General features: G+C 48.5%; 3 protein-coding genes and 1 non-coding gene across 4 annotated transcripts in view; 2 read left to right on the forward strand and 2 right to left on the reverse strand.

Moving 5' to 3' along the window:
• Window positions 1–27,539, reverse strand: part of DNAJC14 (DnaJ heat shock protein family (Hsp40) member C14) — a 1,080,043-nt gene that overhangs the window by 958,453 nt on the left and 94,051 nt on the right. The window lies entirely within an intron of this gene.
• On the forward strand, window positions 160–11,342 carry GDF11 (growth differentiation factor 11). The gene is made up of 3 exons (XM_049784009.1): window positions 160–580; window positions 7,183–7,577; window positions 8,057–11,342. The coding sequence occupies exons 1-3, from the start codon at window positions 160–162 to the stop codon at window positions 8,435–8,437; spliced, it is 1,197 nt and encodes a 398-aa protein (XP_049639966.1). The 3' UTR covers window positions 8,438–11,342.
• LOC126023777 (U7 small nuclear RNA) lies at window positions 18,571–18,631 on the forward strand. The gene has a single exon (XR_007500840.1). It is a non-coding gene; the product is annotated as a U7 small nuclear RNA (small nuclear RNA).
• Window positions 19,435–27,539, reverse strand: part of SARNP (SAP domain containing ribonucleoprotein) — a 75,577-nt gene continuing 67,472 nt past the window's right edge. The window contains exons 10-11 of the mRNA XM_049784090.1: window positions 22,127–22,210; window positions 19,435–19,728 (exon numbers count right to left, since the gene is read on the reverse strand). Coding sequence (XP_049640047.1) covers window positions 19,687–19,728; window positions 22,127–22,210 — 126 coding nt within the window. The 3' untranslated portion in view covers window positions 19,435–19,686. The remainder of the gene's footprint in view (window positions 19,729–22,126; window positions 22,211–27,539) is intronic.

The following is a 27,539-nucleotide window of genomic DNA, read 5'->3' on the forward strand; positions in this document are numbered from 1 at the left end:
CAGCCGCCCGCCCCGGCCGCCCGCCGCCCCGCCCGCGCGCCCGCCGCCCCCCGGGCCCCCCGGCCCCCCAGTCCCGCGCCGCCGGACCCTCCCCGCCCCGCCCCGCCCCTCCCCTCCCCGCCCCGCTCCCGCCCGCCCGCCTCCTCCCTCCCCGCCAGCATGGTGCTCGCGGCCCCGCTGCTGCTGGGCTTCCTGCTCCTCGCCCTGGAGCTGCGGCCCCGGGGGGAGGCGGCCGAGGGCCCCGCGGCGGCGGGGGCCGGGGCCGGGGTCGGGGCCGGGGCCGGGGCCGGGGGGCCGCGCCCGGCCGAGCCCGACGGCTGCCCCGTGTGCGTGTGGCGGCAGCACAGCCGCGAGCTGCGCCTGGAGAGCATCAAGTCGCAGATCCTGAGCAAGCTGCGGCTCAAGGAGGCGCCCAACATCAGCCGCGAGGTGGTGGAGCAGCTGCTGCCCAAGGCGCCGCCGCTGCAGCAGATCCTCGACCTGCACGACTTCCAGGGCGACGCGCTGCAGCCCGACGACTTCCTGGAGGAGGACGAGTACCACGCCACCACCGAGACCGTCATCAGCATGGCCCAGGAGAGTGAGTCCGAGGGGAGCGGGGCGGGAAGGGGAAGGCGAGCGCTCGCTCGCTCGGCCGGCCGGCTGTGCCGTGCCCTGGCTGCGCAAACTTGACGGGCTCCCACTTGCTGGGGGGGGGACGGACGGACATGGGTGATGATGATGGGGGGACGCTCTGCAGAAGTTTTGCTGCGGAGTTGGGCACCACCCCGGATGGGCGGCCCCCAGGATGGGAGGCTGGATGGCCCTGGAGAGAGAGAGAGAGAAAGACGGAGATCCCCCGGCTCGGTCGGGGCATCGGAAACGAAGAACCCACCGTGGGGATCGGGGTGCATGCGGGGGTGCTCCCCGCGGGGAAGGGCAGGAACTCGACCCTGGACCCCCTGGGAGGGCCGTGGGGGAGACCCTGGAGGGGATCGGGAGCTGTAGATCGCGACAGCCCCGCAGTCCCGGCCCGCTGCCGCCTCCGGCCCGGACGGAGGACGGACAGCCCCGGGGCACCCACTCCGCACCCCTGGCTCCGGGGCCCCCCGCCGCTCCCCGCGCACTGCAGAGAACTGAGAGCTGCGAAGCGGAGTGTGGCTTTCCCCGAGTGGGGCTCCCGGGACGGGCAGTGCAGCAGGCATCCTTTCTGACACCCCCGGGAACTCAGTGCTGGGGCGCCACCGCTTTGGCCGCTCCCACCGTAGTTGCCTTTCTGCCCTTTTCTCCCCCCCCCCCCCTTAACCCCGCACAGCCCCGCCGGAGAGGGGAAAGAAGACTTGGGGAGCAAAAGAAAGAGATGGGAGGGAGGGAGAGAGGGAGAGAGGGAGGGGGAACCCCGGCATCCGAGCCCCCGGCCAAACGGAAGATGAACATGTTAATAGACTTGAGCTGCTTTGAAATTTTATGGCCTGGAAAATCTAAGCCAACACCCCCACCCCGCTCCGCTCCCCCCCTACTACGGTCAGGTGACTCCCCGTCCCCTCCCCCACCGGCTCTCCCACCCCAACTCGGTGAAGCTGGGGTACGGGGGAGCTTGCGTATGTCCTGGTGGGTTGGCAAAGTTCCCCCCCTCGACACACACATACACGCACGCCCCTCTGTGTCGGGTTTTATGGCTCTGAACAGAAGAGGGGGGAGCCCGGTTTATGGGCAGATGGGTCATAAAAAGCTGGGGGCCCAGTGGAGTGCTAGCGGCCCACCCCCCTGGGAGAGGGGGAGAGAGAGAGAGAGGGGCGAAGAACCCAGGTGTGCCTGGGGAGGCTGATGCCAGCATCTCTGCTCCCCAGGACTTGGCCGGGGCTTTGAAGAAAGAAGCAAAGGATTGAGAAACTGGAGGGGGCGTGGAGGAGGTGGCAGAGGAGATCTGGGACCTGGTTTTGGCTTCTTCCTCAGTCTCCCTTCTGTTCACCAGGCTGCCGCTTGATGCCCGGGTCGGTCCGAGATGGACTGAGGACAGGCCTAGGGTTGGGGACGGAGGGAAACAGTTGGGAGAGGGATTCTGAAGTTTGCAGGGAGAGGCTGAAGTGGCCGTGGAGGAAAGATGCTCGGGTGGACTTGGGAGGTGGGAGGCCCTGCAGCGGCCGGCAAGCCCCTTCTCGAAGGGTGATGGATGCTTTTGCCCAACCTCTCTATTGCTGCTGAGCATCCCTCGGCCAGTGGTCCCCAGCTCAGCTACTAGCCCTGTCAGTGCAGCTGCTGGCGGCAAGTGAGCGGGCTGCGTGCTCGGGTTAGGAAGCGCAGGTTCGGCCGATTGGAGGAGGACGGCTGCAGGTGAGGTTGCTTCTAGGGCCACTTGTACCCCCGGAACCCCCCCAGGCGTTGGCAATCTGGGGAACTGGGTCTCGGGCCAGGTAGGGTGCGTCCCCTTTAAGAGGCCAGCGAGCTCCTAAGCGAGGGAGGGGGAGCAGAGTTGAAAGGAGGGAGCGAGGGGAAAAGGAAAAAGGGACTTTTATAGTCTAATCCCCAGGGACCCGCTTTAATAAGAGACTTGTGCGCTGCTAATCGGGGGAGGTGTTTGTCAGCAGAGATGGCCTCCGCTCCCTTCCCCCCTCGTCCCCTCCCCCCAGGACCCCAACCCCCACCCCTCCTGGGCTGCCAGGCCTGCCCTAGTTCCCTCCACCCTCGCGGGCTCTCCCACCCCGGCCGGCCTGCGTCCTGGGAATCCAGCCCCCGGCCCTTCTGGGAACCAAGCCCGGCCCCTCAATTTCCCTCTCCTCCCGACACCAAGAGGCCCCTGCCCTCTGCCCAGCCTCCAGCCGGGATGGGAGAGTGTTTGGGGAGGGGTGGCCCGCAGGAGGAGAGGGGGAGCCGGGAGGGGGCTGGGCTCGGGCTGAAAATAGTGCAATGACCTCTCCAGACCCGCGCCGCCTCCTAAACCTGACCTGCTGCCTGCCACCGACCCCATCAATCCGACGCAGATGTGGCTCCTTCCCCGCCTCGAGCTGGCAGGGCCGGGGTGCGTGGAGGGCTCTCTCCAGCCCTCTGGTTTCCGTGTTCTACCTGCTCTTCCTTTGTTCCTGCTCTGCATCCTTCTACCCTTTCTGTCCCCCTTTAGGCTCAGCAAACCCCCTCCTTTAGCGCCTGAACCTCTGCTCACTCGGTGCACACTGCCCCATTCCTTCCTAGTCTCCTCCGACTCCCAAACTTATCCTAGTTTTGAAGTTCTACTCTTCTCTCCCACTTCTTTTCTAACCTGCTTCACCTACGTCTTTTCTATTATCTCCTTTACCTTGATCTTATCTCCCCTCTTTTTCTCTTTTCTCCATACACCATGCATGTCCTATCTTCTTGCAGCACTGTCCCCACATCCCCCTGGGAAGATCTATTGGACTCTGCCTGAAGGATGAGACTTGTAGTGATACCAGACCTTATTTGTAGGCTGAGAAAACTAACACTAAAACAACATTTATTAAGCAGCTATTGATTCAGGGCTCAGGTTCCTATAAAGCAAGTTTCTCTGTACCGGTTTGGTGGGTTGAGGTCAGACTCTGATTAATGAGGCCGTAACCACATCTACTAAGACTAGTCGAAAGTGTCTGTTTACATCTGAATTGTTCCAGGAAGACTTTCAGGCATTTACCTGTACAATTTAAGAATGGAGTTCTCTATTGAGAACTGTATGGTATAATTGCAAGACATTAAAGTCACACTGGTTAGCAAAAACTACCATTACTTACAGTAATGAATACCTAATCATGATAGGCAGAAAATAGAAAGATTCCCTATGCTGAATGGAGGCAGACATAGTATGTTGTTTGAATTCCGGCTTATCCCTCTTCATTTTGCCAGTTTTCTTGCCCCAGCTATTCTCCTAATCTTTGACTCTATTTACACAATTTTGCAGCCATATTCATTGTACTCTCACTGCAGCTTCAGCAGGAAGATAACTAGGACTACCAGAGTGTTGGTGTTTTATAAAAGAACTATGGAGGGCTGGAAAGAGCTCATGTATTGCATGTAGGAGACTTAGGGTTCTGTACAAGCACAGTAAGGTTTTTCCTCATTCACCCTCAGCACAGATCCAGAGTAACCCAAAATTGAGAATCATTAAGAACTTTCCTCCCTTGGGGCCAGAGAGATAGCACAGGGCTGTTTGCCTTGCTAGCAGCCAACCCAGGACCTAAGGTGGTTGGTTCGAATCCCAGAGTCCCATATGGTCCCCGTGCCTGCCAGGAGCTATTTCTGAGCAGATAGCCAGGAGTAACCCTTGAGCACTGCCAGGTATGGCCCAAAAAAACCAAACAAAACAAAAACAGAACTTTCCTCCCACCTCAATTGGAGGGTCCCTCTCCCTCCAGGTGATGGGAGGCAGGTGAGCAGATAGGAGACAGAAATGCTAATGAAGAACTCAAGAGGTATCATACATAGGGGTGTGAACTTCACAGCCTTAGCTCTGGAAGCTCCTTGCTGATTGTTCTTTTTTTTTTTGGGGGGGGGGGCGGTTTGGGCCATACCCGGCATTGCTCAGGGGTTGCTCCTGGCTGTCTGCTCAGAAATAGCTCCTAGTAGGCATGGGGGACCATATGGGACACCGGGATTGGAACCAACCATCTTTGGTCCTTGATCGGCTGCGGGCCCTGATTGTTCTGTCTTAAAATAAGGATCCATATTCCTAGCCAGGAGAATAGATAATAATGCTAATAGATTCTTACTTGCCTTTTTTTTTTTTTTTTTTGGATCACACCCGGCAGTGTTCAGGGGTTACTCCTGACTCTATGCTCAGAAATAGCTCTTGGCAGGCACAGGGACCATATGGGATGGGATTCGAACCACCGACCTTCTGATTGCAAGGCAAACGCCCTACCTCCATGCTATCTCTCCGGCCCCAGATCCCCCCCCCCCCCCCCCCCCCCGCCCAGATTCTTACTTGCTTTGCAGGCCATACCAGCCATGCTCAGCTTTTATTTCTGGCTCTACACTCAGGAATCACTCCACTCTAGATCTCAATATGTGGTTTCATTCCTATTAAACCACGCACAAGGCAAACACCCTACCTACTGTACTTAAAGACATCGGAAAGGGAAATGGAAGCCTGACCAAATGTCATGTTGAATTCTAAAATTTTGTGTGTGTGTGTGTGTGTGGTTTTTGGGTCACACCCGGCAGGGCTCAGGGGTTACTCCTGGCTCCAGGCTCAGAAATTGTTCCTGGCAGGCACGGGGGACCATATGGGACACCAGGATTCAAACTGATGACCTCCTGCATGAAAGGCAAACGCCTTACCTCCATGCTATCTCTCCGGCCCCTGAATTCTAAATTTTTATAAAGATTTTTTTTTTTTTTTTTTTAGTTTTTGGGTCACACCCGGCAGTGCTCAGGGGTTACTCCTGGCTGCCTGCTCAGAAATAGCTCCTGGCAGGCACGGGGGACCATATGGGACACCAGGATTCGAACCAACCACCTTTGGTCCTGGATCGGCTGCTTGCAAGGCAAACGCAGCTGTGCTATCTCTCCGGGCCTTTTATAAAGATTTATTGGCAGTGAACTGCAGAAGCAAAAGCAGTTCAGGGAAGAAATGACTGGTTATGCTTAGACTGGTTGATTGAATCTTATTTCTGGTGCTTTAGCACTAGGAGGTAACAACATGGAAGAAGTATAAAGAAGCTGAGAAAACTTGCCCTCAGGGCCAAGGGACTGGGGAGTAAGATGCACTACTGGACATTACTTATAGTGGGATTAATGCAACAAACCTAGACTTGAATTCTAGTTCACTTTACAGAATAAATTTGGCCCATCTCCCTGTCTGGATACTGGGTTTTCCAGTCTAAAGCACTATACCAAACTACCTGCTCATCAATGCTAGCAGATGTGATATAGTTTGGGCTTTTTTTATTTTTTAGAGGGGTCGGGGGCACACCCAGTGGTGCTCAGGATTTTCCTCCTGGCTTTGCACTCAGAAATAATTCCTGGGGCTAGAGAGATAGCACAGCAGTAGGGCATTTGACTTGCATGCAGCCACTCCAGGACTGACAATGACTCGTCCGAACCTGCCAGGAGCAACTTCTGAGCATAGAGCCAGGAGTAGCCCCTGTGCACCGCCAGGTTGACACCTCCCCCTAAATCACTCTTGGCAGGCTTGGGGGACCATGTAGGATGCTGTGCATCAAACTCAGTCAGCAGCATGCAAGGCAAATGACCTGCCCACTGTGCTACTGCTTCAGCCCGAATGGTCTGGTTTTTTTCTTTTTTTGGGTCACACCATCGGCACTCAGAGGTCACTCCTGGCAGGCTTAGGGAACCATTTGGGGTGCCGAGAATTGAACTGGGGTCCATCATGTTTAGGCCACATGCAAGGCAAACACCCTATGGCCACACTATGCTCAATGGTCTGGTTTCTTTGAGATTGTCAATGGATCAGAAAAAAAAAGTGAAGCTCTTTATATAGGAGACTGCAGGTAGAATTCCCTAGTTACTATGTGTAGATTATCTGGTGGTGGGCAAGAAATACGCCCTTGCCTTGCATATGGTCAACCTTTGGCATGATGTAGTCCCTCAAACTCTGCCAGAAGTGCTGATATCTAAGCATATGGGAAATGGATGAGGGAATGAGTACATAATATCAGTAAGGTCTGATAGTCATTATTCCATAGGGAAGGACAGGAGGCTCTGTATACTGAGTACCTGGGTACTATCATAGAGGTAAGAAGTTTGCCTTGCATGCAGAAGGATGGTGATTCAAATCCTGGCATTCCATGTGGTCCCTCGAGCCTGCCTGCCAAGAGCGATTTCTGAGTGTAGAGCCAGGAGGAACCCCTAAGCGCTGCCGGGTATGACCCAAAAACCAAAAAAAAAAAAAAGATAGTGCCTATCTTTTTTTTTTGTTTGTTTGTTTTTTTGGGCCACACCCGGCGGTGCTCAGGGGTTACTCCTGGCTGCCAGCTCAGAAATAGCTCCTGGCAGGCACAGGGGACCATATGGGACACCAATTCGAACCAACCACCTTTGGTCCTGGATCGGCTGCACTCTGCTGTGCTATCTCTCTATCTCTCCGGGCCCAGATAGTGCCTATCTACAAGATAGGCAGAGGAAGATAAAGAATTGAGGATGCCCAAAATAAGTCCATGTCGCTAATACCATCCACAGCTGCTTGACTGTCCTGCAAATATCCTTTGCTGATGCCGTGTCCCTTTTTCTCACCAGCGGACCCTGCGGTGCAGACAGATGGCAGTCCTCTTTGCTGCCATTTCCACTTCAGCCCCAAGGTGATGTTCACAAAGGTACTAAAGGCCCAGCTGTGGGTGTATCTCCGGCCTGTGCCCCGCCCAGCCACAGTCTACCTGCAGATCTTGCGACTGAAACCCCTAACTGGGGAAGGGACTGCAGGGGGAGGGGGCGGACGTCGTCACATCCGTATCCGCTCTCTCAAGATCGAGCTGCACTCGCGCTCCGGCCACTGGCAGAGCATCGACTTCAAGCAAGTACTACACAGTTGGTTCCGCCAACCACAGAGCAACTGGGGCATCGAAATCAACGCCTTTGATCCCAGTGGCACCGATCTGGCTGTCACCTCCCTGGGGCCAGGAGCTGAGGGGCTGGTGAGCAGGGAGCCCAAGACGGTGGCTAGCTAGTGTAACCTGGCCCTGAGGTGGGAAGTTAGAAAAGGTAGGGAAGGGATGTAAAGGGGGCTGGGGACCAGCAATATTTCTCTGGGGCTAGGAGCTGATTGGAGAGGGGTTGGAAAGGGAGTGGCAGCTATCATTTTTCAGAGATTCAAGCGGGGCAGCAGCTTAAAACAAGTTGGGTGACTTACACATCCGTGGGAACACAAGAATGGGCTGCTGAGGCAGCTTTGGGCCAAAGGCTGACGAGGGCTCAGGTTGCTAGGTCAGGGAGAATTAGGGAAGGTGCTTAGAGACAAGAAAAACGGATGGGAGATACAGGCTGGGGACCTGAACAGCAGAAGGTGGGGTCAGTGGTCTTCCCTAAGCTCCTACTGAGGAGCTGGTGAGAAAGGAGTAGGGAGCAGGGATGGTCAGAGCTGTGTCACATCTCTTTCTCCTCTCCTCACTCCCAGCACCCTTTCATGGAGCTTCGAGTCCTAGAGAATACCAAACGGTCCCGGCGAAACCTGGGTCTGGACTGCGATGAGCACTCGAGTGAGTCCCGCTGCTGCCGATATCCCCTGACAGTGGACTTTGAGGCTTTTGGCTGGGACTGGATCATAGCGCCTAAACGCTACAAGGCCAACTACTGCTCCGGCCAGTGCGAGTACATGTTCATGCAAAAGTATCCGCATACCCACTTGGTGCAACAGGCGAATCCAAGAGGCTCTGCTGGGCCTTGCTGTACCCCCACCAAGATGTCCCCAATCAACATGCTCTACTTCAATGACAAGCAGCAGATTATCTACGGCAAGATCCCTGGCATGGTGGTGGATCGCTGTGGCTGTTCCTAAGGTGGGGGACAGAGGATGTCTTCCCCCACAGACCCTTCCCCTAGATCCCCGGCCCAGACCCCTTGTCCCGTCAGGCCCTAGAGCCCCCTCTACGTCTTTCCATGAACATCACACCTTGTTCCCTGCCCAAGCAGAGTGCAATACAACAGAGGGAGGCAGGTGGGGATTGAGGGTTGAGGGACTTGGGGGAAAGGTAGGGGAAGAGGGGGCATGGCCAGGTGGGGATGGGAGTATTTGAGGTTTGCAGGTGTTTTGCTAAGACAGAGAGGATGTAGACAGGTAGAGCAGAGGGATAGAGAAAGGAACAAAATGCGCAACAGTGAGAAGGCAGAGGGATAGAGAGATGGAAGAGACAGAGACTAGGCAGAAATAAACAATGAGAAAGATACTGAAATGGAGTTCCAAGTTCCACACCTTTCTTCCACTGGCAAGGTGAGGGCCTGGTATGGTTTAGAGAGATTCCTTGATTACCAATCTCATCAGGAGAGGAGATAACAAGGAATCCATTTCTGGCTTCTTCCCTATTTCCCTCCAGCAGTGGCCAGAGGAAGGAAAGTGAGGATAGGGCCAAAAGTGAAGATTTGGGAATTTTATTTATTTATTTATTTGTGGTTTTTCTTTTCTTGGTATTTGGCTTTATCAAAATAGAGAGGCCCTGCTCACAGTGCCCCATTTGTTCCTTATTCCCCAAACCCTGTTCTCCCTCAGCAACCACCTACTTAAGCACTTGTATAAAGCCTCTATGGAGGGTTGGGAAAGGGAGTAGAGGGCAAGAGGACTGACACATGGAAGTTTCCAACCCATAACCACCCTATCTTCCTGAGCCAAACGGGTTGAATTGAATTCCAGTGGTCCCAGAAACAAAAGGTTAGGTTTTAGGAGCTGTGGAATCGGGGGAAGAGAGCCCTCAACCTCCAGGATCTGCACAAGCCACTCAATTAACTTTCAGGCCCGCCCGCATAGTACTGAGATAGTTAGTCAGAGGTTGGGGCCTGCTTATGCCCAAATTTTACCCAGTGAAGAGAGAGACCAAAGAGCCTGTGGAATACCCCTGCTTGAAGCCTCTATCGTTAGGTCAGTAAAAAGGAAATGATACATATCCCAGAGCTCCTGAGTCTGGGAAGGGATAGGAGAAGTCGGGAAAGGAGCAGTAAGGAGGCTGACAGTTAAAGGGCATTTGAATCCAAATCATTGTTCTGGGCTAGGGGTAGAGCCAGCAGACCAAGGTGAAAGGAATTCTGGAGAGGGGGCATTTTAGTTCCCCAGCCCCAAAGCTCAGGAAGGGGGGAGAACTAGGGAACAGAGTGTCTATAATTATTTTTATCTTTATTTTTGGAATCTAGCAGTTAACTGGCAGCAGGGAGAGGATAATACAGTGAGGGGAATGCATCTGACAAGGCCAGTTAGAACAGGATGGGAAGAATGGGATCCCTGGTTTGGAAAGGTAGGAAACAAGCAGGGACTGGCTGCCAATCCAAGTCACTAGCTGGGCCCATTCATTCCTCCCACAAACCTGACTGCCTTCCTCTAGACTCACTGTGCCTCGGTTTCTTCCCCTCAATGGAATGAGATATAGCAGCACCCGCCACAGCCAAGAGATGAATTCTGAGCACTTACCACGGGCACTTTATGGACAAAAAATAATACCTCTCGCTGTGGAACAGATAACCAGGGCACCAAAATAGTGGTGAAGAGATGAGGCTTAGAAGAGTCACAGGCTTCAGAGAACAAGTCTTCCCCTCTGCCTCCCAACTGGACAGTGCCTAAGCCAAGGAGTGGAGAACATTCCTGTCCATACCTATCCATACCTCACCATCAGACCTCTTGGCCTCGGGCAAGAACCTACAGGATGACAGGAGAAGAGGGGAAAAGAACCTTCAGCAAAATGATTACTCTAAGTAGAGCCAGCAATTATGCAAACAGTACTGAAGTAAAGCCTGAGCTGGAGAGATGGCATAGGAGGCTTTTCTTCCCCAGAGCATGGCTGCCCCACCAGGGCAAAGGTATGTGACTGCCCTTGGGAAGGTGTTGTAGTGAGCTTTGGCATCTTATTCCTATTCCCATACTGGAAAAGACAAGGCTTTTCAGTACAGGAATGGGTGTGAGCACTACAACTAGTCTCCCATAGAGCAGTTATGCCAACCCCTAGCCTCTCTTCTTTGGTCCTATTCTTCATCCTTCTACTAGTCTTGAAGAGCAAGTTACAGCTGACTATCGCAACCACTGTTCACATTTCCTTGGTGGAAAGAGTGCAACAAAGAACAGAAGATGCCTCCTCCAAGGTCAAATGTCCATGTCTCTTGATCTTGACAAAGGGCAGGGGTTGGGTATTAGGTATCAGGTGATTTCCCTCTACAAGTTCTAGAGAGCTGGGGCATTAGTTGGGGGACATTTAGAATATGTCCCTTAATACCACCAAATAAAAACCTTTGTTGGGGTGGGGGGTGTCTTTCTCTTATGAACATAAATCTAGGAGTTAAAGTCTCATTCCCCTGATCCTCCCAATCCTAAAGAGGCATGGGTAGAGATTTGGGGGCACAGCCCAGCGACCTATAGTGGAAGCTAGCACCCCGTTCTCCCACCTTATATGTGTGTGAATCTGGCCAGTGCCCCTCTGATCATTAGTGTAATTATTATTTGTGTTATTTGTTATACCATGTGTGTGATTGCCTTTGTTTGTTAAGGATGTGTGAGGAGTATGGGGCTGACAGGGGCACTGGAATGCCAGGAAAGGGATCAATGCTTCCTGGAAGAACCATTGCAAAAGGCCATCAGGTAGTTTTCAAGTTATGTGACAGAGGGCAAAGATGGCCATAGGGTGCTCTGAGTTTTGGGATGGTCACATGACACAATCCAGCACTTGAACCTGAAAAAAGAAAAATAAAAGCAGTCAAAGAGTTTAGAATTCAGTGATGAGCTCTTCTACCTAACCAAGCGCCACACTTAACCTTGGAGTCTACAGAAGAGGATGTGAAGGGAAGCCACATGCTTAAGACTAAGACAGGCCAAGAAAAGACTAGTTGGCATCTGATTCTGTGATGAGGGTTGAAACATGCACAGCAAGAGAGGATGGGCAAAAGATATGAGCGTAACTAGAATAAAGGTGATCTGCAGATCCTGATTCATACAATCCCAAAGATTACAAAAGTCATTTCTTAGCCCCCACAGATCTGAAAGTTCTTGAGACAATTTAGCTAAGTTCTCCAGTAAGTTCCAATATTAGGTTTCCTCAATTTTACCCAAATTTACAAACCAAACCAACTAGTCATTTAACTTGCCAGTATACAGTATACATACCTAGAGTAGTTAAGCACCTCAAATATTCTTTGTATTATAAATATACCTATTTGTTTCTCTTCCCGGGGTATGAAAATTGGAAATAGCTCAAGAATATTGCCTAACTCATTAAAAAAAAGAGAGAGAGAGAAAAGACACTTTTCTGACATCCAGATCCAGATTAGGGGATATTACAGCAACTATAAGATCTAAGTTAACAAAGTATAGAAGTGTTATTTTTCAAATTTTTCCTTTGGCAATAACACACCTGTTACTGATTGGATATATGCCAGGATTGAACTTGGGTTGGCCACATGCAAAGCAAAAAATTTTTTTTCAGGGACAACAGTGCGCAGGGCTTCACCCTGCTCTGCTCTGGAATCACTCCTGGCAGGCTCAAGATACCATATAGTGTACTGACCCCCCAGATAGACTGCATGCAAGGTTCTAGCTCTCTGGCCCCAAAATGACTTTTTTTTTTTTTTTTTGGTTTTTGGGCCACACCCGGCGATGCTCTGGGGTTACTCCTGGCTGGCTGCTCAGAAATAGCTCCTGGCAGGCACGGGGGACCATATGGGACACCGGGATTCACAACCACCTTTGGTCCTGGATTGGCTGTTTGCAAGGCAAGCGCTGCTGTGCTATCTCTCCGGGCCCCCAAAATGACTTTTAAACCCTTTCCCCCTTATCCTAAAAGATCTTCCAACCCAATGTATAATGCCTACTCAATACTCATGTTTTGGGTATCAGGAGTCTCATGTTAAGAAACAGCAAGGGTGGGGCCGGGCGGTGGCGCTAAAGGTAAGGTGCCTGCCTTGCCTTCGCTAGCCTTGGACGGAACGCGGTTCGATCCCCCGGTGTCCCATATGGTCCCCCAAGCCAGGAGCAACTTCTGAGCGCATAGCCAGGAGTAACCCCTGAGCGTTACCGGGTGTGGCCCAAAAACCAAAAAAAAAAAAAAAAAAAAAAAAAAAAAAAAAAAAAAGAAACAGCAAGGGGGGGCAGAGAGCACAGCAGTAGGATATTTGCCTTGCACACAGTCGATCCAGGACGAATGGTGGTTTAAATCCCAACGTCCCATATGATCCCCTGTGCCTGCCAGGAGCAATTTCTGAGTGCAGAGCCAGGAGTAACCCGAGCACCACCAAGTGTGACCCGATCCCCCCACCACCACCAAAAAAAACCCCCCAGCAAGTGGTTCGGCCCAGAGAGATAACACATCAGCGTTTGCCTTGCAAGCAGCCGATCCAGGACCAAAGGTGGTTGGTTCGAATCCCAGTGTCCCATATGGTCCCCCGTGCCTGCCAGGAGCTATTTCTGAGCAGACAGTCAGGAGTAACCTGAGCACCACTGGGTGTGCCCCCCCTCCAAAAAAAAAAAAAAAACGTGGCTCAATCAAGGTAGATCTCCTGGCAGGCTGGGGGGACCACATGGGATGCTGGGATTCAAACCATTGACCTGCATGCAAGGCAAATGCCTTACCTCCATGCTTAAGACAATCTTAAGATCAGGATGGGGGCCAGAGCAATAGTATAACAAGTAGGGTGAGCACCCTGGATATGGATGACCTGAGTTTAATATCTGGCACTCTATATGGTACACTGAATTCACCACTGCTGGGTGTGACCCCAAAACCAGTTCCCAATCCTAAAAAGCTAAGTATTGCTATTGGTATTCTAGAAACAGTCAAAGAATAAAAGCCTGGGAAATAGCTCATAATGAAGTTCTGGAAAGAAAGGTTTTCATGTGGGAGCTGCTCAGGTACCAGGAGTGACGACCCCAGAGTATCAAGCTGCAAGTAGTACCAGGCAGGACACACCACCCTCAAGCCCTGCTAAAATGAATGATTAAGTAATTTGCTCACTCCAGAGTGAATAGTTGCTACACAAAATACATTCTATCCTATTAACCATGATAGGGGGGGCTCTTTGGCCATACCCAGTGATGCCCAGAGGTTACTCCTGGCTCTGTGCTCAGAAATCACTACTGGCAGACTTGGAGTGACTATATGGGATGCTGGGGGTTGAACCCAGGTCTGCTGTGTGCAAGGCTCACACAGCCCAACTCACTGTGCTATCACTCTGGTACCAATAGTGATAAGGAGAACTAGAGGCAAGTACAACTGAGAAAAGAAAACTTTAAATAGGCTAGATTCAACAAAGATGTGAAACCTGTTGCTTTCAACCCCTTTGGAAGGACAAACAAAGATGTCTGTCTGGATACAGCATGAGAGGGACAAGGATATTTTGGTAAAATCAGTCAGAAGTAACTCACAATGCCTATCAGAAACCCTCATTAAAGTTAAGAAAAATAAAACTTTGGAGGTTTTTTGGGTCAAACCCGGTGTGCTCAGAGGTTACTCCTGGCTCTGAGCTCAGAAATCACTACTGGCAGGCATGGGGACCATATGGGATGCAGGGATTCGAACCACCATCCACCCTGGATCAGTTGCATACTAGCCAAATGCCCTACCGCTGTGCTCTCTCTTCAGCCCCAAAGAAAATTTATATACAAAAAAAAAAAATTATATATATATATATTTTTTGGTCACACCCAGAGATGCTCAGGGTATACTCCTGGCTCTGTGCTCAGAAGTCTCTCCTAGCAGGCTCCAGGAACCATATGGGATGCCAGAATTTGAACCAGGGTCCCTCCTGTGTTGGCCATGTGCAAGGCAAACGCCTTATCGCTGTGCTATTGCTTCTGTCCTCATTCCTTCTTTGTTTTATTTGGGTCACAACCGGCTGCGTTCAGGGCTACTCCTGGCTCTGTGCTCAGAAACTGCAAATAAATAAATAAATAAAAGAAATTGCCGCTGGCTAGCTCGGGAGACCCTATGGGATGCCAAGATTTGAACCACCACCCATCCTGGATTGGCTGCTTGCAAGGCAAACGCTCTACCCCTGTGTTATCTCTTTGGCCCCATCATTTATATACATTCTTTTCCTTTTTGTGCATGTGTGGGAACCATGCCTGGCAGTGTTTGGGGAACCATAGGGGATGCCATGATTGAATCCAGGTTGGCCACATGCAAGGCAGGAACCTTACCCACTGTACTATTGCTCTGGCCCCTGTAAATTCCTTTCCTTTTTTTTGGGGGGGGGGGGCTTTGGGCTACACCCAGTGACAATCAGTGGTTACTCCTGGCTATGCGCTCAGAAATCACTCCTGGCTTGGGGACCATATGGGACGCTGGGGATCAAATTGATCAGCCAAGTGCAAGGTAAACACCTTTATCCCCTTTCTCAACTTTTTTTTTTCTTTTTGGGCCACACCTGGTGACGCCCAGGGGTTTCCTCTTGGCTATACGCTCAGATATCGTTCCTGGCTTGGGGATCATATAGGATTCTAGGAGGTCCGTCCTAGATCTGTGGAGTGCAAGGCAAACACCCTACCACTGTGCTATTGCTCTGGGCTCCCCCTCTTCTCAACTCAAAACTTTTATGACAACAGAAAGGACTCAATACTAAGCTGTTCTTAGTCATGTCTCCTCTCTCATAGTAGTTTCCAGGAACTGGGTGGGGAAATGCCAGTGTATAGTAATGGTGGAGAAAGAATGATCCTAAAGAATTATAAAAAAGATGCAGATTTGTAGTTGAGGAAGCTAGTTCCTGCCACATCTGTTTTTGTTCTTGGGCCACATCCGTGGTGCTAAGAGGTTACTCCTGGCTATGCTCAGAAATTACTCCTGGTCAGCCAGGGAGATCATATAGGATGCCTGGAATCAAGACTGGGTTAGCCTTGTGCAAGCAAACACCCTACCTGCTGTGCTCTGGCCCTGCCCTCCACATTCTTATAGATGCACTGATTCAGAGCACCCAGGTATAGAGAGAATGTCAAAGCTGGATAGCGATGACTGAATCAGCTAGTTACACTAGAGAGATTGGGAAATAAGGAAGGGAATACCTACATCCAGATAAAGAACTGTAAGGTGCCTGTTACATCTTCAAAGGGACTTACTATTTGAAGACATTAACATAAAGTATAATACAGGGGCCAGCGAGATAGCATGGAGATAGGGAGTTTGCTTGCATGCAGAAGGACGGTGGTTCAAATCCCAGCAACCCATATGGTCCCCCTAGCCTGCCAGGAGTGATTTCTGAACATTGAGCCAGGAGTAATCCATGAGCACTGTCAGGTGTGACCCAAAAACAAACAAACAAACAAACAAAAAAAGAAAAAGGTTGGACAGAAGAGATAAAAGTTAAACCAGGGGCTGGAGCGGTGGCACAGGGCGTAAGGCGTTTGCCTTGCCCACACTACTAGCCTAGGACGGATCATGGTTCGATCCCATGGCATCCCATATGGTCCTCCAAGGTAGGAGTGATTTCTGAGCACATAACCATGAGTAACTCCTGAGCAGCACTGGGTGTGGCCCAAAATCCAAAACAAACAAAGAAGTTAAACCAATGTCTTTAAACTATAGTTATATTTTTATTTACTCATTTTAAACTTGGAACACTGATTTACAATGATAATCTGTTTATGATAGGGTACTTTTGGTCATTTTTCCATCATCAGAATGGGGCAAAATTTACCATGGTCAAATATTTTTTTTTTAGGTTATAAAGCATCTAAACTTAGTTCCATGGTACACGACAACCAAAGAAACTTTGTGGGTGGGGCCGGAGAGAAAGAACAGCTGTAGGTCATTTGCCTTGCACTCAGCCACTCCAGGACAGACGGTGGTTCAAATCCTGGCATCCCATATGGTCCCCTCCTACCCCTTCCACCCCCCCCCCCCATCCCATGCCTGCCAGGAGTGATTTCCGAGCAGAGCCAGGTGTAAGCCCTGAGTGCCACTGGGTGTGACCTAAAAAAAAAAATAATCTTGTGGGAAGTAATTCGTTTTTAGGAAGGGTGATCATATCACCCATTTACTACAAAACGTTTTAATAGAAATAGTAAAATACCAGCAGAATTCAAAAATAAAATCAAAGCTAGACTTGGAGTGACAATACAGCAAGCAGGGCGCTTGCCTTTTATGTGGCCAACCAGGTTCAATCCCTGGCATTCTATATGGTTGACCAAGCACCATTAGGAGTAATTCCTGAATGCTGATCAGGAGTAACCCCTAAGCATCACTGGTTGTGCCCTTTCCTGCAAAACAAAAAAACAAAAAACCAACCAACCTGGTTCTAGAGAGATATTACAGTGGGCTGTCTTATATGAGGCTGACTTTCTTTGAACCTGGTAACTTATATGGTTCCCTGAGCTTGCCAGGAGTAATTTCTGAGAGCAGAGTCAAAAGGAAGTTATGAGCACAGTGTGTGGCCTCAGGGAAACCAACCACTCCAACACATTCAAAACTAACAAGTCTCAGATCTATGTGAATTTTTTTTTCCCTTGGTGGCTGTGGTGGTGTCTGTAAAATTTTAAAAATACAAACAACCGGGGCCGGGAAGGTGGCGCTAGAGGTAAGATGTCTGCCTTACAAGCGCTAGCCAAGGAACGGACCTCGGTTCGATCCCCCGGCGTCCCATATGGTCCCCCCAAGCCAGGGGCGATTTCTGAGCACATAGCCAGGAGTAACCCCTGAGTGTCAAACGGGTGTGGCCCCCAAAAAAAAAAATACAAACAACCTGCTTATTATCAAGAGTCAAAACTTTCAAAGAGTCAAGCAAAAATAGGGACCTTTGTATTTGTTTTTTCTTGATATCTGTTGGTACTCAGGAGTTACTCCTGGCTCTGTACTCAGGAATTAATTCTGCTGTGCTCAAGGGAACGTGCCAAATGTTAGTGATTGAACATGAATGGGAGCATGCAAGGCATCTTACCCACTGTACTATCTCTTCAATCCCCCACCCAAACAAACAAATAAGCTACCAAACCAAAACCAAAACACCACCAAGGAGCCGGAGAAATAATTCAACAGGATAAGCATGTGCAAAGCACAGGGGTAACCCAGGTTTCTAGGTTTGATCCCTGAGCAATGCTGAACAACTCCTTTTGTTTTTAAGGTCACACTTGATGGTGCTCAGGGCTTATTCCTGGCTCTGCACTCAGGGATCTCTCCTGGAGGGGTCAAAGGTTGCCAGGCATCAAATCCAGGTCAGTTGCATGCAAGGAAAGCACCCTCTCCTGGGGTGTTCCCACAGACCTCTTGCTCACAGATCTGGGAATAGGGGCACTGAGGTCACATACACACTAACTCCAGCCTCTAACATGGCAAATAGCACACTTCTTTAATAGAATAAAAATAAGCACACAGGTTGATTAGAAAATAGAAGCCTGGCTCAGGACAGCTCTCAAGTGCTTAGCATATTGGAAGACTTGAATTCAACCTCCACCCAACAGTACGTAGTCCTCAAAGCACTGCAGGGTGGCACTATACCATTTGCTGGAGAATCAACTTTCGGGGCACACTGCTGGACACACAAGGACAGGAGTGACCCAATTTGAGGAAAGAAAAATAAAAAGGAAACCTTATATTCCCAATGATTTAGGGAGTAGTAATTAATATATGACATTCATACTTTGAACTTTCCTTCTATCTTTGAGGAGTACCTACTCTCCCTTTTTTGGGGGGGGATGGAAAGGGGGAGTTTTGGGTCATACCCAAGAGTGTTCAGGGGTTACTCTTGACTGCACTCAGGAATACTCCTGGCGGTGCCTTGGGAGACCATATGGTGCTAGGGATAGAGATAGAACCTGGGTCAGTCATGTACTATGAAAGTACCCTATCTGCTATACTACTGCTCCAATCCTTTCTACCTTCTTTCTTAAACTACTTAACTACCACATGCTAACCTTTCCTGAAACCACAGAAACCACACAGTACCATATATATCAAATTACTCTAAAAAATGGATCAAGTCTAATTTTATCTAAGAAAAGACTCATTAGAGTACCACTATAAGTGTTACAGCTCTTTTAGAATTTGTCCAGCAGGCTTTCTGGTCTCCACCGGAAGCCCCCCTCCAAAAAAAAAAAAAGAGTTCCACTATAATTATTAGCTCTTGTCTTTATATCCTTTGCACCTCTTAAAACACAGTGTTCTCTCTTTTATCCCAATGAATCATGCTAATTTACTGAAGCAAAGATTCTGGGTGACCTCCTCATGGAGGATAAAAAGATAAAGGATGTTTGTGAGTAAGAAAGAAGGGACTACTCAGCCCTTAAAGGGGCAGATTCCTACCTTTATCCTGTCCTTTTTTCTTTTTCTTTTTTTTTTGGTTTTTGGGCCACACCCAGCGGTGCTCAGGGGTTACTTCTGGCTGTCTGCTCAGAAATAGCTCCTGGCAGGCATGGGGGACCATATGGGACACCGGGATTCGAACCAACCACCTTTGGTCCTGGATTGGCTGCTTGCAAGGCAAACACCGCTGTGCTATCTCTCCGGGTCCTATCCTGTCCTTTTTTCTAAAAATAAAGACATTATAGATAATTTTCTAACTCTGAATTTCCTCTCATCTGCTCTGTCTCTAAATACTAAAAGGAGTACCTACCTAACAAAACACAGTTGTCTTCTTTTCTTTTCTTGTCTTCTTTTCAAGCTTTTTTTTTTCCTGGCTTTTGGCTTTTGGGCCACACCTGGTGATGTTCAGGAGTTACCCTGACTATGCCTCAGAAATCGCTCCTGGCTTGGGGGACCATATGGGACGCCAGGGGATTGAACCTGGGTCCATCCTAGGTTACTGCATGCAAGGCAAACACCCTGCCACCTGTGCCACCACTCCGGCCCCTCAAATATTTTCTTAAATTAACAAGCAAAATAATAGTTATGTTCTCTTTTCTAAAGTTTTTTTTTTTTTATTAACAAGCAGAATAATAGTTTAAAAAAACAAAATAAACTAAAGGTTGAAACAGCAGTAAGTCAAAATTGCTGCCTAAGTTCACAGATGTACCTGGGGTATGTACTCCCTCACTGCAAGGCAGGACCTAGGCACATGACTGTGCTTTTTGGTACATATGTGACCAACAAGAATCAGAGAGGTGGAAACCACTGCAGAATATAAAGCAAAAGCTTTTCTTCAGGCAATTCCAAAGCGCTCTGCTCTTTTCCTCTTCTTTGCCTGTAATAAAGACACAAGATACAAATGAGATTACAACAGTGGTTCCTGGCTGCTTTAATCCAAACTCACAGAAACTGTCACAAGGTCTAAGGAGGAGTGAAGACCGAAACTTAAGCTTGGTAGGCCAGAGATTTCATTTCTAAATTTCTCTAGTTATTCCATCATAGCTGAGAAGTTTGGCAGAAAGGAGTGTGAAAAGAGTAAAAGAAGGAAAGGAGGAGGTAGAAAACAAAGATTCCTGAAAGCTTCTTTCAGTCTTAAAACAATGGCCCTTGGGCCAGAGCGGTGGCACAAACAGTAGGGCATTTGCTTTGCATTCACTAACCTAGGAAGGACCACAGTTCAATCCCCTGGCGTTCCGTAAGATCCCCCACCAAGCCAGGAGTGATTTCTGAGCGCCTAGCCAGGAGTAACCCCTGAGCATCAACAGGTGAGACACCAAAAAAGGGGAAAAAACAAAAACAATGGTTCTTAATAGGTTGAGAATATTTTTTAGTCAATGAGGAGAAGGCAGACCCCAGAAGACAAATTGTTGAGTAAAAAGCCATTCAAGGGGGGACCGGGCAGTGGCGCTAGAAGTAAGGTACCTGCCTTGCCTGCGCTACCCTTGGACGGACCACAGTTCGATCTCCTGGCGTCCCATATGGTCCCCCAAGCCAGTAGCGACTTCTGAGTGCATAGCCAGGAGTAACCCTGAGTGTCACCGGGTGTGGCCCAAAAACCAAAAAAAAAAAAAAAAAAAAGCCATTCAAGGAATAGTATGGGGATATCCTTCTGGAGAGTCCAGGTATAACAGCAGTGACCTCCAAACCCACAAAGGCAAATTAATTTTCAATGTCAACTGAAAAAAATGATGAGAATCCTCAAGATGGATAGAGAGATCATTGGCAGCACTGGAAAAAGGGTATAAAAATAGGGGCCGGGCGGTGGCGCTAAAGGTAAGGTGCCTGCCTTGCCTGCGCTTGCCTTGGACGGACCGCGGTTCGATCCCCCGGTGTCCCATATGGTCCCCCAAGCCAGGAGCAACTTCTGAGCACATAGCCAGGAGTAACCCCTGAGCGTTATCGGGTGTGGCCCAAAAACCAAAAAAAAAAAAAAAAAAAAAAAAAGGGTATAAAAATAAAAAAAGGCATGAACATTTTTGTTCTGGTAGTAATTTACAAAAGAATAACAAACCCTACTTACATCCTCACTCCAATCACTGCTCCCAACAAAGAGGAAGAATTTTTAAATTAACCCATTACATGGGGCCAGAGAGATGGTGGTGTGCATGCCTTGCATTTGGCCAACCTGGGTTGAACCCCTGGCATCCCAAATGGTCCACCAGAAATTCCTGATTGAAGAGCAAAAAGTGAAGAGCTGGGTGTGGGCCAAAACTTAAAAACAAAAAATTACCCCATTCACAAAATTACTCTTACATTAAATAGAAATGCCAAATAAGGGGATGGAGCGTTGGCGCAGGGTGTAAGGCATCTGCCTTGCACGCACTAGCCTAGGACGAACTTCGGTTCTATCCCCTGGCATCCCATATGGTCCTCCAAGTCAGGAGTAATTTCTGAGCACATAGCCAGGAGTAACTCCTGAGCATCACTAGGTGTGGTCCAAAAACCAAAGGAGAAAAAAAAAAGGCTGAATGGAACAAACAGGATCTAGTAGTTCCTATGTACTGCTGTAAGTGAACTTTGCCAGATTTTGGCTGCAAAAGCAAAAAGAAAAGAAAAGAGGGGCAGAGAGATAGCATGGAGATAGGGCGTTTACCTTGCATGCAGAAGGACAGTGGTTCGAATCCCATTTGGAAATTAAGAAGCAAATAATTGGAGCTGGAGGACAGCGTTTGTCTTGCCTGTAACCAACCCAGGTTCGATCTCTAGAATCCTATATGGTCCCCTGAGCAGATCCATGAGTAACCCCTGAGAATAGCTGGGTGTGTCCCAAAAGCAAAAACAAGCAAGCAATGCACTGAAGAGATTGCATAGCCTATCATCACTTGCTGGCACCAATGCTGAGCATTGCCATGAGAGATCCCTGAGTGCATAGCCAAAAGTAAGCCCTGAGCACTCACTGCTAGGTATTTCCCATACCCCTAATCCCCCCAAACCCAATGAAGCAAAGAAGTCAAGAAATATGGCTCAGTGATATATCTGCTTGCAAGACAAGAGGCCTCCAGTCTGGTCCCCAGCACTGCTGCACACACTGACTGAAACTTGGGTGTACTGAATTACAATCTGCTGCCACAACTAAGAGTGTGATTTCTGATGCACAATAACTGACCCACCAATCATCACAACAAAAGGGAAGAGGAAAAATGAGAAGTAATACAAAGAAGTGTTTTTCCAACTTAGCTTTTTCCATTTATTCCCCTTCAAAGGTTCTACTAAGCATTATAGGTATATTTTACCTCTGTATCTTCTGTGGTTCCAGCAGAACTTGTGACAATCCCAAACCTCTCCTTCCTCTTTTTCAGCTTCTCATCATCTTCAGACTGTTCAGGGATAAAGAAATTGGTTGAAACTACTAGTAAGGTAATTTGCAAAGTAAACTGGAATAAAATCTTAGTTACTGGGGTACTACTACTATTACTACTAGGAGAGAGGGGAGGGAGAGAGAGTGAGAGAGGAAAGTGGAAGATGAGGGGGGAGAGGGAGAAGGAGACAGACAGACCTTTGGCTTAACTACAGCAGTATATATGGTCCTCTGAGCATCAAGTCATCCTCAAACATGAGTAAGCCCAAGTCAGGTAAGGCCCAAACCCCTCTTTCCTTCCCCCAATAAGTAACAACACAAAAATGATAGCATTCATTTTGTCCATAGCATTATATATCATTTTTGGTGGGGGGCCACAACTGGCAATGCTCAGGAGATGTCAGGGATAGAACCCTAGGTAGACTGTGTACAAGGCAAACCTAACCTGCTGTACTATGGTTCTAGCCCCCATAATCTTTTTTTTTTTTTTTTTTTTGGGTCACACCGGCGGCGCTCAGGTGTTACTCCTGGGTCTGCGCTCAGAAATCGCTCCTGACAGGCACGGGGGACCATATGAGATGCCAGGATTCGAACCACTATCTGTTTGGGATCAGCTGTGTGCAAGGCAAACACCCTACATGCTATTTCTCTGGCCTCCATAAATCTTAATTTTAACAGAATCCCAACACACCTAAGATGAGAACAAGAACAACAAACAGTAAAAGAGGATGGAAATTAACTCAAAGGAAAAAGCTCACACTTTGCTGGAAGCCTGGGTTTGGTCCCTAGTACCACACGGTTCCCTAAGCACAAAGTGAGGGTAACTTCCAATACTTCCAGGTATAGCCCCCTAATCCAAAACAAAACCAATATCAGGAAGAGGCCAGGGGACGGCTCATGACAAGCATAACTAACCTCCACATAATCAAGCTCCAAAAGGAAATAATGGCTGCCAATACTTCTTCGGTAGTCTGGTCCTAGCTGATATGTCTGTCTGTGGCAACCTCAGAAAGGATGGAGGGCGAGGGTGGGGAACATGCAAGATACCCCTCTATGTATGAACTACTGCAGTCAACTGGCCAGCAGAGCACAAAGCTAAAGCATAAGCGATTCCTTGCATGTAGATAACTCAGGTTTGATCCCCAGCAACCCATATGATACCCAGAGCCTGCCAGGAGTGATTTCTTTTTTTTTTTTCGGGCCACACCCATTTGATGCTCAGGGGTTACTCCTGGCTAAGCGCTCAGAAATTGCCCCTGGCTTGGGGGGACCATATGGGACGCCGCCGGGGGATCGAACCGCGGTCGTGGTCCTTCCTTGGCTAGCGCTTGCAAGGCAGACACCTTACCTCTAGCGCTTAAGCGCAGAGCCTGGAGTAAGCCTGGAATACTACCAGATATAGCCTCCAAACAAAAGCAAAACAACAACAAAGTCAAACAAACAAAAAGAAATGGCCCAGCTGTGACTTGACCTTATCAAAGTGTTTTAGATCTATAAATCCTGGACCTCATGTCATGCGAAATCTCAATGTCTGATAGTAGTGTTAACCCAGTAGTATCACAGGAAATCTAATGGGAAAGTTACTGTAATCGACCAATCTTATTGAGCCTAAACAGTACACAGAAAGCTCAAATTAGGGGCTGGAGAGATAGCACAGCAGTAGGGCATTTGCCTTGCAAGCAGCCTAGGACCAACAGTGGTTCAAATCCCAGCATACCATAAGTCCCCCGTGCCTGCCAGGAAAGATTTCTGAGCTGAAAGCCAGGAGTAAGCCCTGAGCACCACCGGGTGTGACCCAAAAACCACCACTCCCCCCAAAAAAAGAAAAAGAAAGCTCAAATTAATACGACAGCTCAGTTAATACTTACACATGACTTTAGTAACACCATGCAAAGATATGTCGTTTCAAATTGACCTCTGCTGATCTAAGTTTTGTTTAAGTATTTTGGGTTTTTTTTTTTGGGGGGGGTTTTTGGGTCACACCTGGTGACACTCAGGGGTCACTCCTGGCTATGCGCTCAGAAATCACTCTTGGCTTAGGGGACCATATAGGGCGCCAGGGGATTCGAACTGCGGTCCGTCCTAGGGTAGGCTAGCACGTGCCAAGCAAATTTGCCATTGCTAGCAGCACCACTCTGGGCCCCATGCTGATTTAAGATTTTGTTGTTGTTGTTTTGGGTCACACCTGGCAGTGCCCAGGGTACTATATGGGATGCCGGGATTCAAACCACAGTCATTCTGCATGCAAGGCAAATGCCCTACCTCCATGCTATCTCTCTGGCTCCTGATTAAAGTTTTGATAATTCCATTTGCCTTTGTGCTGTAACAAGCAATATGAAGTAAATTTGTGCATGCATGGAGGCAGGCTATGATGATGGGATTGATATTTGAATATTTAAAGCCTAAAACAACTGTATTATGAACAGCTTGGTAAATCACTGTATTATAATAAAACCTGAGGGGGGGGATGTGACCTCCACACTAATGACATTATTGATTCTCCAGTGCTACAACGAAGTATGCAATCTTCATTTAGCACTGTAATAAAAAGCATGATACCCCTATTGAGCACTACAACCAGTAAGCATGAACAGAACTAAATATATGACCTCTGAAAATTATAACCACCATCACTATCACCATAACGGGGGGGGGGGGGGGAGTAGTAAGACAAATAAAACCAGGCCGGAAAGATAGCACAGCAATAAGGCGGTTGCCTTGCATACAGCTGATTTGAATCCCTGCATCCTATATGGTCCCCCTTGCCTGCCAGAGATTTCTGAGCTCATAGCCAGGAGTAATCCCTGAGGGTCACAGGGTGTGACCCAAAAACAAAACAAAAAACAAAAGACAAAAGAAATTTTAGTTCTTAACATCTTTGTAGTTTAGAAGTATGAAAAACAGGGCCCAGAGAGATAGCACAGCAGCGTTTGCCGATCCAGGACCAAAGGTGGTTGGTTCGAATTCTGGTGTCCTATATGGTCCCCCCCATGCCTGCCAGGAGCTATTTCTGAGCAGATAGCCAGGAGTAACCCCTGAGCACTGCTGGGTGTGACCCAAAAACAAACAAAAAACAAACAAACAAAAAAGTATAAAAAACAGGCTTCACTAAAACAAAATAAAAAAACACTCAAAACACCCACAGGAGACAGAGTAATAGTGCAAGGGCCTGTTTTGCATATAGCTGACCCAGCCATGTTCAATTCCCAGCATCCCATAGGGTCCTTAACCATGCCAGGAGTGATGCTTGAACACAGAGCCAGTAGTAAGCCCTGAGAACCATTGGGGATGCCCAAAAGACAAAAACAAAAAAAACCGGGGCCGGGCGGTGGCGCTAGAGGTAAGGTGCCTTGCCTTGCCTGCGCTAGCCTTGGACGGACCGCGGTTCGATTCCCCGGTGTCCCATATGGTCCCCCAAGCCAGGAGCGACTTCTGAGCGAATAGCCAGGAGTAACCCCTGAGCATCACTGGGTGTGGCCCAAAAACCGAAAACCAAAAAAAAAAAAACAAAACAGAAAGAAACAAAAACAAAAACAAAAAAAACCCACCAGCTATGGAAAGCAGGTTGACTGGAGGTACTATTTGTTGAACACTGCTTGTTCTATTTGCCAAGGAAAGTGATCAGAGTAGTGTTTTTGTAAGTTTAGAGGCAAGCATTATAAACAGTCAGAAAAATCAGACAAAAGCTCTGAATAATTTGAAGTGATTTTGATTTTGCTGTTGTTCATATTTTGGACCACACCCAGCACTGCTCTTGGACTACTACTGAAAGGCACACTGCTTGGGGTTCCACTGGGACCATGTTAAGTTGGGGATTAAATCTAGCCTTCTCACCAACAAAGCACATACACCAACCCTTTGAGCTCTCTCCAGGCCCCTGAACATTATCTGAGGTGCAAAATAAGGTACATCAAGGAAAGGGTTATAATAATTTCCCCTCTGGGGGAGGGGCGCAGCAATATCTGGCAGTGCTAGAGAATAAACCTGGGTTGATGCTATGTAAATAAATCTTAGCAAATAAATCTCAGACAAATCTCTGGTCCTATTCTTTTTTGAATTCACACCTAGTGGGGTTCAGAGGACCATATAGGGTGCCAGGGATCAACTCAGACTGGCCACATGCAAAGCAAGTGCCCTGCCCACTGTACTACCTCTCCAGCTCTGTATCCCATTTTAAAGTTACTTTCTCCTGTGAATCTTCCCCTCATACCCAGATACCAGTTACCAAAAGTTTAGTATTACAATGAGTAAACATATAAAATCAGATGGGTTCCAGGGACAAAATAACTCAATAAGGACAAAGTGATATTACAAAGGGTAGGGAACTTCATCAAACCACTATCCGTCCTGGGTCAGCGTGCAAGGCAAACGTCCTACCACTGTGCTATCTCTCCAGCTCCTGAAAGGATGTTTTCTAGAATGTAGCTCATCTAGAAAGACATTTTATTCTTGAATACATTTCTTTTGTGGGGATGGGAGTGGAACACTCCTAGCAGTACAGCACTTCAATCAGTACTGGCAATCAAATAAGATGGTTGGCCACCTAGACCAAGTAAGTACCTTACTCCTAAAAGATCTTTCTGACTCAAACCCATCATATTTCAAAAATCCTTTTTACTATTGCTCTGGTCCCAGATTTTAGACTTTATTTTAGCTTAGCAGCAACACTAGGTTTGGTATTTGGGTACCATGTGTAATGGGGATTGAACCTGGGCCTCCTGCATGCAATGTGTATGCTCAGCCTTTGAGCTCTCTCTTTAGCCAGCCCTTGTTTAATTTGGTGGTCAGGACCATTTCCCTGCTTGGTGCTCAGTCAGAGATAATGTGATACCTGCCTCATACTAGGGCCTTCTACATGGCAAAACACTCACTCAGACCACTGAGATATCTCTGACCTAGACTTTTAAAACTGAAGCCTTTATATTAATTTTTCCTGGGTTTTGGGTCCACCTGGTGGTGCTCAGCAGACCATATGGGGATGCCTGGGATCAAACCTGAATTGGCCACATACAACACAAACAGCCTATCTACTGTACTATAGTTCTAGCACCCAAACCATTACCTTTTTTTTTTTTTTTTTTTGGTTTTTGGGCCACACCTGGCATTGCTCAGGGGTTACTCCTGGCTGTCTGCTTAGAAATAGCTCCTGGCAGGCACGGGGGACCATATGAGACACTGGGATTCGAACCAACCACCTTAGGTCCTGGATCGGCTGCTTGTAAGGCAAACGCTGCTGAGCTATCTCTCCAGGCCCAAACCATTACCTTTTTAACTGAAAAAAGTGGGTAAAAGAATCCAGTTAGTAATCCTTTTTTGTTGCTGCTGCCATTTACGGTCACATTGAGAGG

Source organism: Suncus etruscus, chromosome 11, assembly GCF_024139225.1.
Source record: "Suncus etruscus isolate mSunEtr1 chromosome 11, mSunEtr1.pri.cur, whole genome shotgun sequence".
NCBI lineage: Eukaryota > Metazoa > Chordata > Mammalia > Eulipotyphla > Soricidae > Suncus > Suncus etruscus.

Coding starts and splice junctions, on each gene's coding strand:
- GDF11 (XM_049784009.1), top strand. CDS start 160: ATGGTGCTCGCGGCCCCGCTGCTGCTGGGCTTCCTGCTCCTCGCCCTG. Junction 581..7,182: donor CATCAGCATGGCCCAGGAGA/GTGAGTCCGAGG, acceptor TTTTCTCACCAG/CGGACCCTGCGGTGCAGACA. Junction 7,578..8,056: donor GGCCAGGAGCTGAGGGGCTG/GTGAGCAGGGAG, acceptor CCTCACTCCCAG/CACCCTTTCATGGAGCTTCG.